Here is a 19,256-nt window from a genome sequence, read left to right as displayed (position 1 = left end):
GGAGACCTCAATCCCAGCAGCCCTTGCCTGATATGCCGACCAGACTCCTCCAAATACACATGGTCCATCGCTGAGAGTAAGTACAATGCCCTCTTACCTATAATGTACTTTTACTCTACAACTGCTGTTTACATTATACAACAGCATCTCTATACAAATTCATACCACGCAAACTGAAAGGTATTTTCTGCCACCCACTACTGACGACAGCACACACATGGCTGCATGGTCTCTGCAATAGGTCTACAGTACGTCTACAGCTCGCGGTTGGTCGTGCTATCGGGAACAAGGTGTTATTGGGGTCAGAGACATTATAGTACCTTCAGGCCTCTGGGTATTGTAATTGTGGTTGGCTCAATGTGTTCTTTGTGCTGTGTTTTGATTTGAGTGTTGATTCAAAATGAGGCCAAATCACTCCAGATCAATCAGAGTAGATAATAGAAATGAATACAACTGGTTCAAACTAGGAACAGAGCATTTTTACAAAGATAGACAAACATATAAATAAAACAAGTTGAAATAAAGGAAAAATAATTGTATATTTTGTACCTCAGATAATGATATGGACATTAATGATGAAATGATTAACGTTATTACTAAATATGACTATTCTGCTCCTGGAAGAGAATGAGCCACCGGTGTTTCAGTCAGCTCAGGGGCGTCTGCAGACATTCCAGGGGGAGAACTTTGTGTACCAGCTGCAGGCTCAGGATCCAGAAGGCTCTGTGGTGCTGTTCACTCTGGAGTCAGGCCCCAGTGACTCCTCCCTCTCCCCCGCTGGCCTGCTCATCTGGAAGGCTACTGACACTACTGCCTCCTCCTCCACGCAGACCTTTCAGTTCACTATCACAGACGATTGTAGTGCTGAGACGCTTGAATCTGTACAGGTAGGTTTAACGAGAGGAGAACACTGTTCAATAAGGATATTCCAAAAAATAAGAAACTCTCGATGCAAATTCCTTGACTGATTCTGTTGACTCTTTGTGAATGGGGATTCTTAGAGATTTCTCTTGATTGTCAGCTTTTCTGTCTAACGCGAGAGGGAGCTCTAGATTTGCAATCCTTATTGTCCAGCCTGCCGCTGTAGTAGTCTTTCTGCGTCTGTTGCTTTGGTATGTCTGTTAGCAAGACATTCAAAACTAAAATGCAGTAATCACTCACGGATTGTCAATCATTCTTCATACTTATATGTTCATTTCAAACTGTTTGTGAATTAAACTTAAGCTCTACTAACACTTCCCCTTGTGTGTGTGTGTGTCCAGGTCTCTCTGCGGCCCTGTGACTGTCTGAACGGAGCTTCCTGTGTTACAAACATCAACCTCCCCTCTAGCAGCGGGGAGTACCTATGTGTCTGTCCCGCTGGCTTCACAGGGGACAGGTGTGAGGAGGACATAGACGACTGTAAACCCAACCCCTGCCGTCTGGTCAAGTGTATAGACGGACCCAACTCTTTCTCCTGCATCTGTCCCCCCGGAATGACAGGTACTGTACATGACAGAAATATAATTACAACACACACTGTACATTGTACATACTGTCCATGCTAATACTGCAGCTCATTTGTGGGTCTCGCATGCTTTTATGACTCTGAGAACTTACTTTGAATCATTCAGTTAGGAAGCTGTGCTTTGACATTCTATGAACCATACTCCTTATGACCACTCTTTTAGTGTTTGGATACAAGCATTGCCAGATTTCCTTATCTGGTTCAGTGAATTTAGATTTTGATGTTTTGTTAGTAGATTACAATCTGTGTGTGTGGAAGGCTGAGTTTTCATTCATGTTGTTTTTGTGTTCCAGGTCATACCTGTAGAGAGGATGTGGATGAATGTGCCGCAGAGCCGTGCTTCCCTGGCGTGGGCTGCAAAAACACACTGGGCTCATTCACCTGTGGCTCCTGTCCAGAGGGTTACACTGGGGACGGGAAGAGCTGCAGTGGGTCCAACTCTCCCCCTCTCCCTGTCTCTGTTTCTCTCTCTTTCTCTACACATATCCTCTCACCTCCACCCCTCATTATTTTATCAATATATTTCTATTGACTGTGAATAATTATATTCTACCTCTTCTCCTGTAGTTAAATCGGAGCCGTCCAGTGGTAAGGGTGATGACTATGAGCCTATTCATAGAGTGACCGTGCCTGTACCCGCTGTACCCACAGGAGGTCACCAGGGTTCTGGCACGGTTAAACCATCAAGCCAGGCCCCCTGCTCCAGACAGCCATGCTACCCAGGGGTGCAGTGCTTCGAGAGCAAACACGTGTCAGTAGGGTACATCTGTGGACCCTGTCCACCTGGGCTCCATGGCAACGGACACACCTGTAGTAGAAGCACCACAACAGGTGAGAAGGGTCGCCTGATCACTTAGCTGATGATTCAAGGGGTTTGGGTGTTTATTATAAGGTTATTAAATATCTGGGCTTATATGGGCTTATTTCATAGTTTTATAGCTGGCTCATAGCTGGCTCCTAGCAAAGATAACTGTATGCCAGTATTATTTAGCTAGGTCTTCAGGGTTAGTTGATAGAGGCGATTGAGTTATAATAGCTCTATACAAATCCCATTTGAGTTCCTTTTCAAGCTCTATCCTCTAACTTCCAGTGTTTTACAGGACATAGGCCAGTTACCACCAACAGAGAAGATGGACGTCCCCAAGTGACGGAAGACTCTATTAGCCCCCAGGACCAAACTATCACCAGAGTCCCCACCCCCACCAATCACAACCGAGGTCAGAGCAGCAAGGTGGACCTGACTCCTGACCTCAGCCACGGGGTCAGGTCGGGGTCATCGTCTCCCATAGTGACCTGTGCGGACTCGCCCTGCTTCTCCGGTGTGCCCTGCGAGCCCACTGTCTCAGGCTCCTTCAAGTGTGGCCGCTGCCCATATCGTTACACTGGAGATGGGGTCACCTGCAAAGGTTAGCGGTTAGCACTCTTGTTGTCTGTTTTTCATTCATATGGTCTTTGTTATTTTTTCATATCTTTTTAACATTCAAATCCTTACATGAACGTACAGTGCCTTGCAAAAGTATTCATCCCCCTTGGTGTTTTTCCTATTTTGTTGCATTACAACCTGTAATTTAAATTGATTTTTATTTGGATTTCATGTAATGGACATACACAAAATAGTCCATATTGGTGAAGTGAAATGAAAAATATAACATGTTTTTAAAAAAATCTACAAAATAAAAAACGGAAAAGTGGTGCGTGCATATGTATTCACCCCCTTTGCTATGAAGCCCCTAAATAAGATCTGGTGCAACCAATTACCTTCAGAAGTCACATAATTAGTTAAATAAAGTCCATGTGTGTGTAATCTAAGTGTCACATGATCTGTCACATGATCTCAGTATATACAGTTGAAGTCGGAAGTTTACATACACTTTAGCCAAACACATTTAAACTCAGTTTTTCACGTTTCCTGACATTTAATCCAAGTAAAAATTCCCTGTCTTAGGTCAGTTAGGATCACCACTGTGTTTAAAGAATGTGAAATGTCAGAATATTAGTAGAGAGAATGATTTATTTCAGCTTTTATTTCACATCACATTCCCAGTGGGTCAGAAGTTTACATACAATCAATTAGTATTTTGTTGCATTGCCTTTAAATTGTTTAACTTGGGTCAAACGTTTCGGGTAGCCTTCCACAAGCTTCCCACAATAAATTGGGTGAATTCTGGCCCATTCCTCCTGACAGAGCTGGTGTAACTGAGTCAGGTTTGTAGGCCTTTCTAAAGGATTGAGGTCAGGGCTTTGTGATGATCACTCCAATACCTTGACTTTGTTGTCCTTAAGCCATTTTGCCACAACATTGGAAGTATGCTTGGGGTCATTTTCCATTTGGAAGACCCATTTGTGACCAAGCTTTAACTTCCTGACTGATGTCTTGAGATGTTGCTTCAATATATCCACATCATTTTCCTCCTCATGATGCCATCTATTTTGTGAAGTGTACCAGTCCCTCCTGCAACAAAACACCCCCACAACATGATGCTGCCACCCCCGTGCTTCACGGTTGGGATGGTGTTCTTCGGCTTGCAAGCATCCCCCTTTTTCCTCCTAACATAACGATGGTCATTATGGCCAAACAGTTCTATTTTTGTTTCATCAGACCAGAGGACGTTTCTCCAAAAAGTACGATCTTTGTCCCCATGTGCAGTTGCAAACCGTAGTCTGGCTTTTTTTATGGCGGTTTTGGAGCAGTGGCTTCTTCCTTGCTGAGCGACCTTTCAGGTTATGTCAATATAGGACTCGTTATACTGTGGATATAGATACATTTGTACCTGTTTCCTCCAGCATCTTCACAAGGTCCTTTGCTGTTGTTCTGGGATTGATTTTCACTTTTCGCACGTTCGTCTGTGTGTCTCTAGGAGACAGAACGCGTCTCCTTCCTGAGCGGTGTGACAGCTGCGTGGTCCCATGGTGTTTATACTTGTGTACTATTGTTTGTACAGATGAACGTGGTACCATCAGGCGTTTGGAAATTGCTCCCAAGGATGAACCAGACTTGTGGAGGTTTACAATTTTTTTCTGAGGTCTTGGCTGATTTCTTTTGATTTTCCCACGATGTCAAGCAAAGAGGCACTGAGTTTGAAGGTAGGCCTTGAAATACATCCACAGGTACACCTCCAATTGACTCAAATGATGTAAATTAGCCTATCAGAAGCTTCTAAAGCCATGACATCATTTTCTGGAATTTTCCAAGCTGTTTAAAGGCACAGTCAACTTAGTGTATGTAAACTTCTGACCCACTGGAATTGTGATATAAGTGAAGTAATCTGTCTGTTAACAATTGTTGGAAAAATTACTTGTGTCATGCACAAAGTAGATGTTCTAACCGACTTGCCAAACTATAGTTTGTTAACAACAAATGTGTGGAGTGGTTGAAAAACGAGTTTTAATGACTCCAACCTAAGTGTATGTAAACGTCCGACTTCAACTGTATATACCTGTTCTGAAATGTCCCAGAGTCTGCAACACCACTAAGCAAGGGGCACCACCAAGCAAGCAGCACCATGAAGACCAAGGAGCTCTCGAAACAGGTCAGGGACGAAGTTGAGGAGAAGTACAGATCAGGGTTGAGTTATAAAAAAATATCAGAAACTTTGAACATCCCACGGAACACCATTAAATCCATTATTCAAAAATGGAAAGAATATGGCACCACAACAAACCTGCCAAGAGAGGGCCGCCCATCAAAACTCACAGACTAGGCAAGGAGGGCATTAATCAGAGAGGCAACAAAGAGACCAAAGATAACCCTGAAGCAGCTGCAAAGCTCCACAGCGGAGATTGGAGTATCTGTCCATAGGACCACTTTAAGCCCTACACTCCACAGAGCTGGGCTTTACGGAAGAGTGGCCAGAAAAAAAACATTGCTTAAAGAAAAAAATAAGCAAACACGTTATGGTGTTTGCCAAAAGGCATGTGGGAGACTCCCCAAACATATGGAAGAAGGTACTCTGGTCAGATGAGACTAAAATGTTGCTTTTTGACTATCAAGGAAAACGCTATGTCTGGCGCAAACCCAACACCTCTCATTACCCCGAGAACACCATTCCCACAGTGAAGGATGGTGGTGGCAGCATCATGCTGTGGGGATGTTTTTCTTCGGCGGGGACTGGGAAACTGGTCAGAATTGAAGGAATGATTGATGACGCTAAATACAGGGAAATTCTTGAGGGAAACCTGTTTCAGTCTTCCAGAGATTTAAGACTGGGACGGCGGTTCACCTTCCAGCAGGACAATGACCCTAAGCATACTGCTAAAGCAACACTCGAGTGGTTTAAGGGGAAACATTTAAATGTCTTGGAATGGCCTAGTCAAAGCCCAGACCTCAATCCAATTGAGAATCTGTGGTATGACTTAAAGATTGCTGTACACCAGCGGAACCCATCCAACTTGAAGGAGCTGGAGCAGTTTTGCCTTGAAGAATGGGCAAAATTCCCAGTGGCTAGATGTGCCAAGCTTATAGAGACATACCCCAAGAGACTTGCAGCTGTAATTGCTGCCAAAGGTGGCTCTACAAAGTATTGACTTTGGGGGGGTGAATAGTTATGCATGCTCAAGTTTTCCGTTTTTTTGTCTTATTTCGTTTGTTTCGCAAGAAAAAATATTTTACATCTTCAAAGTGGTAGGCATGTTGTGTAAATCAAATGATACAAACCCCCCCAAAATCTATTTTAACTCCAGGTTGTAAGGCAACAAAATAGGAAAAATACCAAGGGGGTGAATACTTTCGCAAGGCACTGTATACTGTAGGTTCCATTGAAACTGTTTGTGGTGTTTTCCAGCTGTGTGCCGGTATCCATGTGGAAGGAATATGGAGTGCTCTCTACCCAATACCTGCACTTGTAAAGAAGGCTATACCGGATATAACTGCCACATAGGTGGGAACAACAGTCAGGGTTGGACGAGACAGCTGAGTTTCTATTCTTATGGCTCTTTATGAGAGTTACAAAGTAACTTCTGCAAAAATGTCTGTAAATTAGAATAAGTTGTTTTCAGTTACACATAGAAGTTGTAAATTCTATTAACCTTCTACCTTCTCAGCTGTCTGCCGACCGGACTGCAAGAACCAGGGGAAGTGTGTCAACCCAGATGTGTGTGTCTGTCCCATGGGCTACAGCGGGCCAACATGTGAGGAAGGTAAACATATCATCCCACACATACTTGAACTCTAACTATGTACTCTATATCCTGGCCCCAAATCTGTTTGTGCTAACTTGCCAGCTCATTGTCACTCATTGTGTGGCTTGACAATGACGTAATATGAGTTGGTAAGATAGCACAAACAGATCTGGGTACAGGCTATATGTTCTCCATTGTAAATATTGTATATATTCTCCTTTTCTTACTGGATGCTCTGTACACCCCTTGGTTGCTGTGTTTGTAGCTAACTGTGAGCCATCTTGCCAGCATGGAGGAACATGTCTGGTCAGGAATCTCTGCACCTGTCCTTACGGTTACGTGGGACCAAGATGTGAAATCAGTGAGAGATAATTCAATCCATATGACCCTTTCTGGCATATATCATGTTTCCCTACAATTATCGAAACCAGTCTGATTCCTAAAAAAATGTAATGTGTGTATAGGGGTTAGGAGTTGTCGTGTGTTAACTGTGTCTATGTGTGTCTCTGTTCAGTGGTGTGCAACAGGCACTGTGAAAACGGAGGGGAGTGTATTTCTCCCGATGTGTGTAAGTGCAAGTCTGGCTGGTACGGACCAACATGTAACTCAGGTAACGCCAATCAACACCACATGTTTCTACTTAGAAGCCCATGACGAATATATCTCTTTTCGACAACAGTATGTTTAGCTATGGGCTAAATATTCCATTGTCTTCACCTCTAGCTGTCTGCAATCCAGTGTGTTTGAATGGTGGGACTTGTGTCAAACCCCACATCTGCGCCTGTCCCAGTGGCTTCTATGGCTCCCAATGTCAGATTGGTAAGAATAGGTGTCACACTGACAATCAATAACCTCAATTGATTATGACACATTCTACTGTTCCCCTATTAGCGATTGATCCGTCAATTTGCACAGAAGTCCATTGCATGGTGGTACTGTGGTTTAGTGAGGTATAACTGTAGCTGTGTCACTGTGTGCCGTGCACTCCAGCTGTGTGCAGTCATCCCTGTAAGAACGGAGGTCAGTGTATGAGGAACAACGTGTGCTCCTGCCCCGGGGGCTACACAGGGAAGCGGTGTCAGAAGAGTAAGAGCCACTGCCACCCAACACAACCAAACACCCCACATCACTGTCTATCCATGTAGTATTAAATGGTTATAGGCCCTATACCAACGTAAATACATGTGAAATTACCTAATTGTAATAACCCTGTAGCAAGCTAGTATGTACATGCAGTTATGTTAATTGAGCCAAAAATGCATGTTGCATTGTGTCTTTCAGGTGTGTGCGACCCCATGTGCATGAACAAGGGGAAGTGTGTGGGGCCCAACTCCTGCTCCTGTGCTTCAGGGTGGAGGGGAAAGAGGTGTAACATTCGTGAGTGTCAACATAATGTACAACCACTGTTAACCTGAACCTGTCACCATTTAAAGATGCCTTTACAATGCTGTTTGTGTGTGTGCGTGTGTGTGTGTGTATGTATTTAGCCGTGTGCCTGCAGAAGTGTAAGAACGGTGGTGAGTGTGTGGGACCCAACACCTGCCACTGTRCCACAGGATGGGAAGGCCTACAGTGTCAGTCCGGTGAGTCCTTCTCACATTCAATATGATGTATTGCCAAGTTTCAATACATAGCTATYTACTTTTATCCTGTACTTATATTGCGTTCTATACTATTTCCTCCTTCTGCCTGACGGACAGCCATCTGTAAGCAGAGATGCCTCAATGGGGGAAGGTGTGTCCTGCTCAACTTCTGCCACTGCCGCAACGGGTACACTGGCGTCACCTGTGGGTTAAAGGTGAGCATTGGGCCACAGTTGTTTTTTTTATTGTTGGGAGATTATGTACTGTAAAATCTCTTTGCTCTTTTGTAGGCCGCTCTTGCATAAGGGAAATGACTGAAGATGCAGAAGTTTTACAAAATACACAATGCAAATGGAGTCTTTATTAGGCAGTATGTGATCGTGGAGTGTGTGTGCCTGTATGTGTGTGTGCCTGTGTGCCTGTGTGCGTGTGCGTGTGCGTGTGTGTGTGTGTGTGTGTGTGTGTGTGTGTGTATCTTTGTACATTAACAGGGGGACTGGATATATTGCACGTATCTAATTGTCCCTGTTTTTTTTCTACCTCAATGCTCAAGGTAGCACATTGATGTAAAGCCCTTGCATAAGAAATGCATAACATATTCATAAACAATGCATTATACTGTCTTAAACACTGCATATTCATTCAGAAATGTTTATGCCAATCGTGTTGATGTCTCAAAAGCTACGTTTACCCAGGTAGCCCAAGTCTGATCTTTTTCCACTAATTGATCTTTTGACCAATCAGATCTGCTCTTTTGAAGGTAATTGGGCAAAAGATCAGAAATGTGCTGCCTGTATAAACGCAGCCAGACTATGTAATCTAACATAGACATTAATTCATGTATTTTAATGCATAAAGTCCTTATCCTGCATTATAGTCCTTATCCTAGGCTTTTATACAAAAGTGTTACTGCACACGGCTATGTTGGAGTAAGAGAAGAGAATCAGATGAAAAACTAGTTGATGGTTTATTGAAGAACAATCTAGCTTTATATGATATTAATACCCACTTTTCTATTTGTTTTGTTCCTTGTTAGTGATTTGACCTAAGTTTTTTCCACTCTGGTTTATTGTGGTACTGAAAGTGTTTGTTTTTTTGTCTAAACTATTGTGCACTGTTGTTTCATACTTAATATGTATGGAGAAATAATTATGTTCTTCTTTTTACATCACACCTGCTTTGGAAATGTTATTAGCTTGTTTGATTTTTAGGGCCACTTGTCTGCAATTGTTTTGTGACTGTTGACGAGATCTGTTGTAAGTATCAATTCAGTTATACTTGATCACTTCTGTACATTATACTGTACATAGGTCAAAACATTWGCTATTTTAACATTTACACCGCGTTGTTGTAAATCACGCATATGGAAACAAAATAAAAAGTTGATGTGTAACTTGCTTTAAGTAACACGTTGAATGGTTGAAATACAATACGGTAAGGGATGGACGAACACTTTTGTAACAGTTCAGTTGTACTATTAATTGGCTACAGTATATTGTTAGTAAAAGCAGTTCGCTAAGTGTTGTTTTACTGTAAATCATCTGACTGCATGATAAGAAAATAACAATAAACCTTTTATCCACATTTTATTCATTATATAGCACAAACCCAAAATTGTATAGTAGATATTAAGTTAACAGTCAAATGTTATTGTTAACACAAAAATCTGTGGTTCTTTATAAAAAAAAATCATTTTTACAAAAGGCAGAGAGACGATATCTAAAGCACCAGATTTGGAATGAATACGGTTCTACATGACCTCTGACTGGTCCTCTTTGACCTCTGACCCCTAAAGGGTTAAAACACCTTCCTCTCCTCACAGTGTGGTCCAGAGTAAGGAGGGCGACAGCGGCACGAATCGGGAGACAAACACTTGCCTCCATTCAGACAGGGCCGGTGACACACAGCTGCAAGATAGAGAGAGACGGAGGGAGGGGGAAATGAGAAAAAGAGATGTTACATTAAGAAAGAGAGGAAGGAGGGCTCACTATGTAGTCTCGTGGCCTCTTCACATCTGATGAAAGACAGCTCTGAGAACAAAATCTCAAAACAGTAATTTTCAACAGGTATCTCATATTGACAGGTTTCTCACTCAGTAGATTCTTTCAGGATAAAGGACAGTCAGATTTATACTTGTTATTATTTAGCATGCCTGATTAACTTCTCTGCTATCTATTGTTTGACCCAAGTGTGTCAGTGTGTTAAAAATGAACACACTTAACACACATCCAGAACAGATCAGTGATTAGGCTCCAGTTATGGGTTATACATTTATTTGGCCTGTTGCCTGTATCTGTGTAAGTGTGTCTGCAAGTGTGTGCATAATTTACCATGTTTGTGTGTCTGTTGGGGTCAGAGTAAGAAAGTGCATGTCTGAAAATGTGTATAGTGTATGTTGGTTGTGTGCCAAATATATGAGAGTGTATAAGAGTGAACTGTGTATGATTCTCACGTTTTACATTACATTTTGTAATTTAGCAGACGTTCGTATCCAGAGCGACTCACAGTTCGTGCATTCATCTTAAGATCTCACTCACCAGTGTGGCAGGCTCCACCCAGCCAGCCCTCTGGACAGCTGCAGATTCCTGGGGCCACACAGCTGCCCCCGTTCCTGCACCCCTGGGGACAGATCGCTGGGGAAACATCGCAACAACGCATTCTCAACATTCTGGGAACCAATAAATCGCCATTATACCTTTGGCCATGTGAAGRGTTTTCTTTGTCCCATTCGYTKGTAATTYAATCAACTATTRTTTATTGTTTTAGTARGTGTGAAGGRATCTTYGCATTTSAATMAAYTTGTCAGAGGGTTCCYGAGAGGATTAATAWGCTACTGTTGATTAATAGGCCAGCTGAGCAACCAGTCTCACTGCTGGTTTCACCTCTGTGTGGATTAGGCTAATTAAGAGGTAAACAAACCCTCTTGGCATTTGGAGCCAGTCCAGCTGGAGGGACAGATGCACTTGGCCACTCCGTTCACAGCGATGCAGTCGCCACCGTTCCAGCATCCACTATCACATTTCACTGGAAAAGACAGCCATACAATCAAATCATCCACTTAGCTCTCCATGTCCATGTTCATAACCTATACTATAGTACTAAGACTTAACTCCCCACCCTTTTCAAACCACACTATCTCTAAATAAAACATATTAGGTTACTTTTACTAGCCTACTGTAGTTACCAATGAATAAATATTATTACAATATTTCATCAGATTTTTAACATTAACCAAGAACCAACATACTGTATATCTAAAAAGGTTAACAGAATTAGATAAGTACCTTTATGACAATATTTTCCTCCAAATCCAGAAGGACATCTGCATTTTCCAGGGCGAAGGCACTCTCCTCCATTCTTACATTTGGGATAGCAGTTAGCTGTTCAAACCAACAGACAATATATTCATCAGCACTCACCCAGTAAGTCATGCAACTTTTGCATCACATGTGATGAAAAAATATATGATATACATATTTCATATACTCTCCAATGCATCACTTTTCTTTTCGAGTTTGGCTATTTTGTTTACTGTCTCCTTTCTAGGTAAATATAAAGTTGTAACATCACCATACTGGCAGGTCTCTCCCTCATAGCCGCGAGAACAGAAGCAGGTGTTGTTTCGGATGCAGATGCCATCATGTTGGCACGGAGGGTCGCACGTCGCTTTGAGGTCAAAAACAAAGGGCACCGCCACCCCTCGCGGAGCGTCCGAGCGCGCAAAGCAGATGCCCACAAGCGCAACCAAGCAGGCCAGCAGCGCGACGTTCATCTTTATCGACGCAGGAAAGCAGCAGCGAGCGAGCACCATCCTCTTCACTTTGTGGACAATGGGAACTGGGGTTGAAACGAAGTTCTTCGAACAATGACACCTCAAGGTTTCTCTCCACGTCGCCCCCACTGATGGACAGAGATACTACAGCAGATGTTAGTCAGTCGAGAGAAAGGATATGGAGAGGACGGGACCTATGTGAAGCTTGCCACAATGTCGATTAACAACAATAGTGGAATTTGCGGTTTGGCTTTCAAATAAAAGTCCCTCATTGAAAGTGACGCAAACGGATAGAAATAGTGGTTTTCGTGACATATTTGAACTAGCTAATGATAATAAAAGGTTGGATTATAAAATTATTGCATTGGGGGCATACATACACAAACATGGCCAGAAGTATGTGGACACCTGTCCGTCCGACATCTCATTCCAAGATCATGGGCATTAATATGGAGTTGGTCCCCTTTTGCTGCTATAGATGGACAATTCCAATGGACGAAAGTGGGCATCCGCCAAACCCAGATTTGTCCTCGGACTGCCAGATAGTGAAGCATGATTCATCATTCCAGGGAACGCATTTCCACTGCTCCAGAGTCCAGTGGTGGCAAGCTTTACACCACTCTAGCCGACGTGTGGCATTGCGCATGGTGATCTTGCGGCTGTTCGGCTATGGAAACCCATTTCATGAAGCTCCCGACGAACAGTTCTTGTGCTGACGTTGCTTCCAGATACAGTTTGGAACTCGGTAGGTAGTGAGAACAGACGATTTTTACATTCTACGCGCTTCAGCACTCAGCGGTCCCTATCTGTGAGTTTGTGTGGCCTACAACTTTGTGTCCGAGCCGTTGTTGCTCCTAGACGTTTCCACTTCACAATAACATCACTTACAGTTGACCGGGGCAGCTCTAGCAGGGCAGAAATTGGACAAACTGACTTGTTGGAAAGGTGGCATCCTGTGACGGTGCCACGTTGAAAGTCACTGAGCTCTTCAGTATGGGCCATTCTACTGCCAATGTATGTCTATGGAGACTGCATGGCTGAGTACTCGATTTTATACACCTGGCAGCAACGGGTGTGGCTGAAATAGCCATATCCACTCATTTGAAAGGGTGTCCAAATTCTTTTGGCCAGGTATTGTATATGCACTGTACAGCCTTACCTATGGTGTGCACCTATGAAATCGGGTGTCTGCCTACTCAGTGACACCCGCAGAACAAAACTGTGTAGAGTTGGCAAATATTAGCTTCATAGCTCTCATCGCAGGACTTTGACTGTGGCAAATCCCCTCCCCATTTCATGGGTGCACACTTCATAGGTAAGACTATACAGTTCAATATGAATGTTCATTACGCACAATAGATTGGCTGGGGAGGGGATTTGCCATGGTCAAAGTCCTGCAATAAGAGCTATGACGCTAATATGTTTGACTCCAACACCATCATCAAGTTTGCTGATGACACAACGGTGGCAGGACTGATCACTGATGGCAATGAAGCAGCCTGTAGGGACGAGATCAGAGACCTGGTAGTGTGGTGCCAGGACAACAACCTCTCCCTCAACATCAGCAAGACAAAGGAGCTGATCGTGGACTACAGGAAATGGAGGGGCGAGCACGCGCCCATCCACATCGATGGGGCTGTAGTGGAGCGGGTCAAGAGCTTCAAGTTCCTCTGCGTCCACGTCACTAGGGAATTAACATGATCCACACACACCCACACATTTGTGAAGAGGGCACAACAAGAGGCTGAAAAGATTTGGTATGGGCCCTCAGATCCTCAAAAAGTTGTACAGCTGCACCATTGAGAGAATCTTGATTGGCTGCATCACCGCTTGGTACGTCAACTGCAATGCAAGGCACTACAGTGGGTGGTGAGTACGGACCTCTATACCAGGTGGTGTCAGGAGAAGGCCCAAAGAATTGTCAAAGACTCCAGCCACTAAAGTAATAAAGGCTCTGGAGCAACGAACCGCCCTTGCTGTCTCTGCCTGGCCGGTTCCCCTCTCTCCACTGGGATTCTCTGCCTCTAACCCTATTACAGGGGCTGAGTCACTGGCTTACTGGTGCTCTTCCATGCCGTCCCTAGGAGGGGTGCGTCACTTGAGTGGGTTGAGTCGCTGACGTGGTCTTCCTGTCTGGGTTGGTGCCCCCCCCCCCCCCCCCCCCCCCTTGGGTTGTGCCGTGGCGGAGATTTGTGGGCTATACTCGGCCTTGTCTCAGGATGGTAAGTTGGTGGTTAAAGATATCCCTCTAGTGGTGTGGGGCTGTGCTTTGGCAAAGTGGGTGGGGTTATATCCTGCCTGTTTGGCCCTGTCCGGGGGTATCAGCCACAGTGTCTCCCGACCCCTCCTGTCTCAGCCTCCAGTATTTATGCTGCAATAGTTTGTGTCGGGGGCTAGGGTCAGTCTGTTATATCTGGAGTACTTCTCCTGTCTTATCCGGTGTCCTGTGTGAATTTAAGTATACTCTCTCTAATTCTCTCTCTCTTTCTTTCTTTCTCTCTCTCGGAGGACCTGAGCCCTAGGACCATGCCTCAGGACTACCTAGCATGATGACTCCTTGCTGTCCCCAGTCCACCTGGCCATGCTGCTGCTCCAGTTTCAACTGTTCTGCCTGCGGCTATGGACCTGACCTGTTCACCGGATGTGCTACCTGTCCCAGACCTGCTGTTTTCAACCAACATGCTGGTCATCTATGAACATTTGAACATCTTGGCCATGTTCTGTTATAATCTCCACCCGGCATAGCCAGAAGAGGACTGGCTGTGCCACCCCTCATAGCCTGGTTCCTCTCTAGGGTTCTTCCAGGGTTTTAGCCTTTCTATGGAGTTTTTCCTAGCCACCGTGCTTCTACACCTGCATTTCTTGCTGTTTGGGGTTTTAGGCTGGGTTTCTGTACAGCACTTTGATATATCAGCTGATGTAAGAAGGGCTATATAAATACATTTGATAGACTGTTCTCTCTGCCACCACATGGCAAGCAGTAAGTCTGAAACATTTTACATTTACATTTTCATAATTTAGCCAACGCTCATATCCAGAGCGACTTACAGTTAGTGCATTCATCTTAAGATAGCTAGGTGGGACAACCACATATCACATAGCTACTTTATTGGGGAAAAATGTATTATCAGAAAAGTCAGAGCTAGTAAGGGGGAAGAAAGTCAAGTGCAAGTGTTAGTTCACAAAGGGCTTTTTGTGTTGGGGGTGAGGAGGGGTTGTGCTGTGGGATTATTTAAGAAACTCTTCGAATAGGTAGGGTTTCAGATGTTTCGGAAGATGGGCAGGGACTCTGCTATCCTAGCTTCAAGGTGAAGCTGGTTTCCACCATTCTGGTGCCAGCACAGAAAAGAGCTTGGACTGGGGTGAGCGGGAGCTGCCCTCCCGTAGGGGTGGGAGGGCCAAGAGACTTGAGGTGGCAAGAACGGAGTACTCGGGTTGGGGTGTAGGAGTTGAGCATAGCCTGAAGGTAGGGAGGGGCAGTTCCTCTTGCTGCTCCGTAGGCAAGTACCATGGTCTTTTAGTGGATGCGAGCTTCAACTGGAAGCCAGTGGGGTGTGCAGAGGAGCAAGATGTCATGGTGGACTTGAGAAGGTTGAACACCAGGTGGGCTGCAGCGTTCTGAATAAGTTGCAGGGGTTTCATGGCAAAAGCGGGGAGCCCAGCCAACAGCGAGTTGCAGTAGTCCAGACGGAAAATGACAAGTGCCTGGATTAGGACCTGCGCCGCTTCCTGTGTGAGGTAGGATCATACTCAACGGATGTTGTTGAGCATGATCCTGCAGGAGTGTATCACTGCTTTGATGTTTGCAGAGAAGGACAGGGTGTTGTCCTAGGTCACGCCAAGGTTCTTTGAACTCTAGGAGGGGGACCGTGGAGTTGTCAACCATGATGGAGAAGTCTTGGAGCGGGCAGGCCTTCCCCTGGAGGACAGAGCTTGAGGAGGTGGATCGACATCCAAGCTGAGATATCTGATCTTCATCTAAGTCACAACAATAGACAAACACAGTCTACTTAAACTAATAACACACAAACAATTATACGTTGTCATGTCTTTATTGAACACACGGTGTAAACATTCACAGTCCAGGGTGGAAAAAGTATGTGAACCCTTGGATTTAATAACTGGTTGACCCTCCTTTTTGCAGCAATAACCTCAACCAAACATTTTCTGTGGTTGCAGATCAGACCTGCACAACGGTCAGGAGGAATTTTGGACCATTCCTCTTTACAAAACTGTATCAGTTCAACAATATTCTTGGGATGTCTGGTGTGAACCGCTCTCTTGAGGTCATGCCACAGCATCTCAATCGGGTTGAGGTCAGGACTCTGACTGGGCCACTCCAGGAGACGTATTTTCTTCTGTTGAAGCCATTCTGATGTTGATTTACTTCTGTGTTTTTTGTTGTTGTCCTGTTGCATCACCCAACTTCTGTTGAGCTTCAATTGGTGGACAAATAGCCTAACATTCTCCTGCAAAATGTCTTGATTAACTTGGGAATTAATTTTTCCGTCGATGATAGCAAGCTGTCCAGGCCCTGAGGCAGCAAAGGATCCCAACCATGATGCTCCCTCCACCATGCTTTACAGTTGGGATGAGGTTTTGATGTTGGTGTGTTGGTGTGCTGTGTTTTTTTTCTATACACGTAGTGTTGTGTGTTCCTTCCAAACAACTCAACTTTAGTTTGATTTGTCCACAGAATATTTTGCCAGTAGCGCTGTGGAACATCCAGCTGCTCTTTTGCAAACCTCAGACGTGCAGCAATGTTTTTTTGGACAGCAGTGTGTTCTTCTGTGGTGTCCTCCCATGAACACCGTTCTTGTTTAGTGTTTTACGTATCGTAGACTCGTCAACAGAGATGGTAGCATGTTCCAGACATTTCTGTAAGTCTTTAGCTGACACTCTAGGATTCTCCTTAACCTCATTGAGCATTTTGCGCTGTGCTCTTGCAGTCATCTTTGCAGGACGGCCACTCCTAGGGAGAGTAGCAACTTTCTCCATTTATAGACAATTTGTCTTACCGTGGACATCAAGGCTTTTAGAGATACATTTGTAACCATTTCCAGCTTTATGCAAGTCAACAATTCTTAATCTTAGGTCTTTTGATATCTCTTTTGTTCAAGGCATGATTCACCTCAGACAATGCTTCTTGTGAATAGCAAACTCAAATTTTGTGAGTGTTTTTTATAGGGCGGGGCAGCTCTAACCAACATCTCCAATCTCGTCTCATTGATTGGACTCAAGGATAGATGACTCCTGACTCCAATTAGCTTTTGGAGAAGTCATTAGCCTAGGGGTTCACATATTTTTTCCAGCCTACACTGTGTAAGTTTAAATTATGTATTCAATATAGACAAGAAAAATACAATCATTTGTGTGTTATTAGTTTAGATATACTGTGTTTGTCTATTGTTGTGATTTAGACGAAGATCAGATCACATTTTATGACCAATTTATGCAGAAATCCAGGTAATTCCAAAGGGTTCAACATACTTTTTCTTGCCACTGAAGCCTATCAAATGGTTACCCACTGCTGCTACTGTTTGTTATCTATACTGTTGCCTAGTCACTTTACAGTAACCCTACTTATATATACATAGCTACCTCAATTACCTCGTACCCCTGCACATCGACTCGGTACTGGTACTTCCTGTATATAGCCATGTTATTTTTACTCGTCATTGTTATTGTTATTCACTCTGTATTTATTCCTCGTGTCACTATTTCTATTTTTTATTTTATCTTTTATCTTTAACTCTGCATTTCACTGTTAGTCTACACGTGTTGTTTACGAAGCATGTGACAAATAACATTTGATTCGATTTTTAATATATGTGTAAACTCTACAGTTGTAATTTGTGGGTGTCACTGAATAGGCTGAGACTCCATTCCATGGGTTCACAGACAGTGCTGTAAGGCTGTACAGTGCATATGCTGTATGTATGACCCAAATGCAATTATGCAGTCAAATACATCCACAGTGGGATTAAAATATTTTTTGTACTATTTATTTTCAAATTAATGAAATATTGTATTTATTTAGAATTATAGAACCACAAGCCGGGCTTGTTTAGCATTATCTAGTCCAAATATGGCATAGTTCCACTATTTGTATCTGTTTGCATCACTTTCAATGTGGGACTTTTATTTTGAAGGCAACTCGCAAATTCCATTATTGTGGCTAATAGTTATTGTGGCTAGCTTCACATCGGTGAGGACAGGGTGGGATTTGGGAATTTGAAGGTGGCCTCAATTTCCTCTCGGGACCTCTCTGTTAAGTGGTTCTGCAGAGAGGAATGCCTGCCATTCAAGGTGAGAAGACTTCTTGATTTAGAGAATTGAGATAGCCTGAACATTTACAACATATTTACCATTGCACTAATCTCTCATGGGTGGGCAGCTGACAAATTACTTGACTTTAGTTCTGGGTTAACCGAAATTACCATTGCACAGAAGTCACTCACTGTTTTGAAGGGATTTATTGACAGCTGTCTCTGAACTCTGTCGAGACTTTTCCAGCTAATGTGAAAGGTCAACAAGGGACTCCCTTGATGTTAGAGAAACCCAATTGTGGTCCTTTTCCAGTTCACACAAACATTTGAATACTTATAGCTACTATGTCACGTGTTCATAGTCTGTGTACCAGTCTTTTTATCTTACATTCCACTCCTTGACACTCCTGTCAGTTGCCTAGATAAACAGCCAGGGTTTAATTACATAGGCCTAGGCATTATACTTTTTTATTGCACATTTAATTAAACTGACACATTTGGTGATGTTCAACTTCAGTTCATTGGCACAAAACGTGCGTCAGACAAAAAATATTGTGCAATTCATGCATCTCCGCTGGCCTCTCTTACATCCATCCTCTCTCTATTCCTCTTATAACTCTTGAACCAGTAGTCTAGCACAATGTGTGTCCCAATGCACTGAGTGTACAAAACATTAGGAACACCTTCCTAATATTGAGTTGCCCTTTTTCTATTGTCATACCCCTTTCAAAGGCACTTACATCTTTTGTCTTGCCCATTCACCCTCTGAATTGCACACATACACAAACCATGTCTCAATTGTCTTAAGGCATAAAAATCCAATGTTTGGAAAAAGCTGTTCAAAAGAGGGCATTGTATTATAATTTCTTTGTACTCCCTGACGAAGGCCATGCAGCCGAAACGCGTCAGATATTTAAAACTTTGTTTCCATTGAACATGCCATACAAATAAAGGCATTTTAATTAATTATATGAAGAGTGTGTCACGGCCGTCGAAAGAAGTGGACC

The 19,256-nt window shown here is 43.5% G+C and overlaps 2 protein-coding genes across 2 annotated transcripts in view; one reads left to right on the top strand and one right to left on the bottom strand.

The window, feature by feature from the left end:
* The window catches only part of vwde (von Willebrand factor D and EGF domains), a 44,462-nt gene extending 34,863 nt beyond the window's left edge, over window positions 1-9,599 (top strand). Inside the window, exons 18-31 of the mRNA XM_070437285.1 lie at window positions 1,263-1,482; window positions 1,801-1,935; window positions 2,075-2,338; window positions 2,608-2,913; window positions 6,289-6,384; window positions 6,548-6,643; window positions 6,891-6,986; window positions 7,140-7,235; window positions 7,349-7,444; window positions 7,616-7,711; window positions 7,907-8,002; window positions 8,113-8,208; window positions 8,326-8,423; window positions 8,499-9,599. Of these exons, the coding sequence (XP_070293386.1) occupies window positions 1,263-1,482; window positions 1,801-1,935; window positions 2,075-2,338; window positions 2,608-2,913; window positions 6,289-6,384; window positions 6,548-6,643; window positions 6,891-6,986; window positions 7,140-7,235; window positions 7,349-7,444; window positions 7,616-7,711; window positions 7,907-8,002; window positions 8,113-8,208; window positions 8,326-8,423; window positions 8,499-8,513 (1,806 nt within the window). The 3' untranslated portion in view covers window positions 8,514-9,599. The remainder of the gene's footprint in view (window positions 1-1,262; window positions 1,483-1,800; window positions 1,936-2,074; window positions 2,339-2,607; window positions 2,914-6,288; window positions 6,385-6,547; window positions 6,644-6,890; window positions 6,987-7,139; window positions 7,236-7,348; window positions 7,445-7,615; window positions 7,712-7,906; window positions 8,003-8,112; window positions 8,209-8,325; window positions 8,424-8,498) is intronic.
* A 178-nt stretch (window positions 9,600-9,777) lies between these two features.
* On the bottom strand, window positions 9,778-12,165 carry LOC111958931 (wnt inhibitory factor 1-like). Its single transcript, XM_023980306.3, has 5 exons — window positions 11,779-12,165; window positions 11,493-11,588; window positions 11,128-11,232; window positions 10,746-10,841; window positions 9,778-10,115 (listed from the first exon to the last, which is right to left on the bottom strand). The coding sequence occupies exons 1-5, from the start codon at window positions 12,017-12,019 to the stop codon at window positions 10,006-10,008; spliced, it is 648 nt and encodes a 215-aa protein (XP_023836074.1). The 5' UTR covers window positions 12,020-12,165; the 3' UTR covers window positions 9,778-10,005.
* Window positions 12,166-19,256: the final 7,091 nt, after the last annotated feature.

This window comes from Salvelinus sp. IW2-2015, linkage group LG35 (genome assembly GCF_002910315.2).
Source record: "Salvelinus sp. IW2-2015 linkage group LG35, ASM291031v2, whole genome shotgun sequence".
NCBI lineage: Eukaryota > Metazoa > Chordata > Actinopteri > Salmoniformes > Salmonidae > Salvelinus > Salvelinus sp. IW2-2015.
The sequence above is the reverse complement of the archived record's forward strand: the minus strand, read 5'-3'. Positions and strand labels throughout refer to the sequence as shown.

Coding starts and splice junctions, on each gene's coding strand:
- LOC111958931 (XM_023980306.3), bottom strand. CDS start 12,019: ATGGTGCTCGCTCGCTGCTGCTTTCCTGCGTCGATAAAGATGAACGTC. Junction 11,233..11,492: donor AGGAAAATATTGTCATAAAG/GTACTTATCTAA, acceptor TGTCTTTTCCAG/TGAAATGTGATAGTGGATGC. Junction 10,842..11,127: donor TGGCTCCAAATGCCAAGAGG/GTTTGTTTACCT, acceptor ATGTTTCCCCAG/CGATCTGTCCCCAGGGGTGC.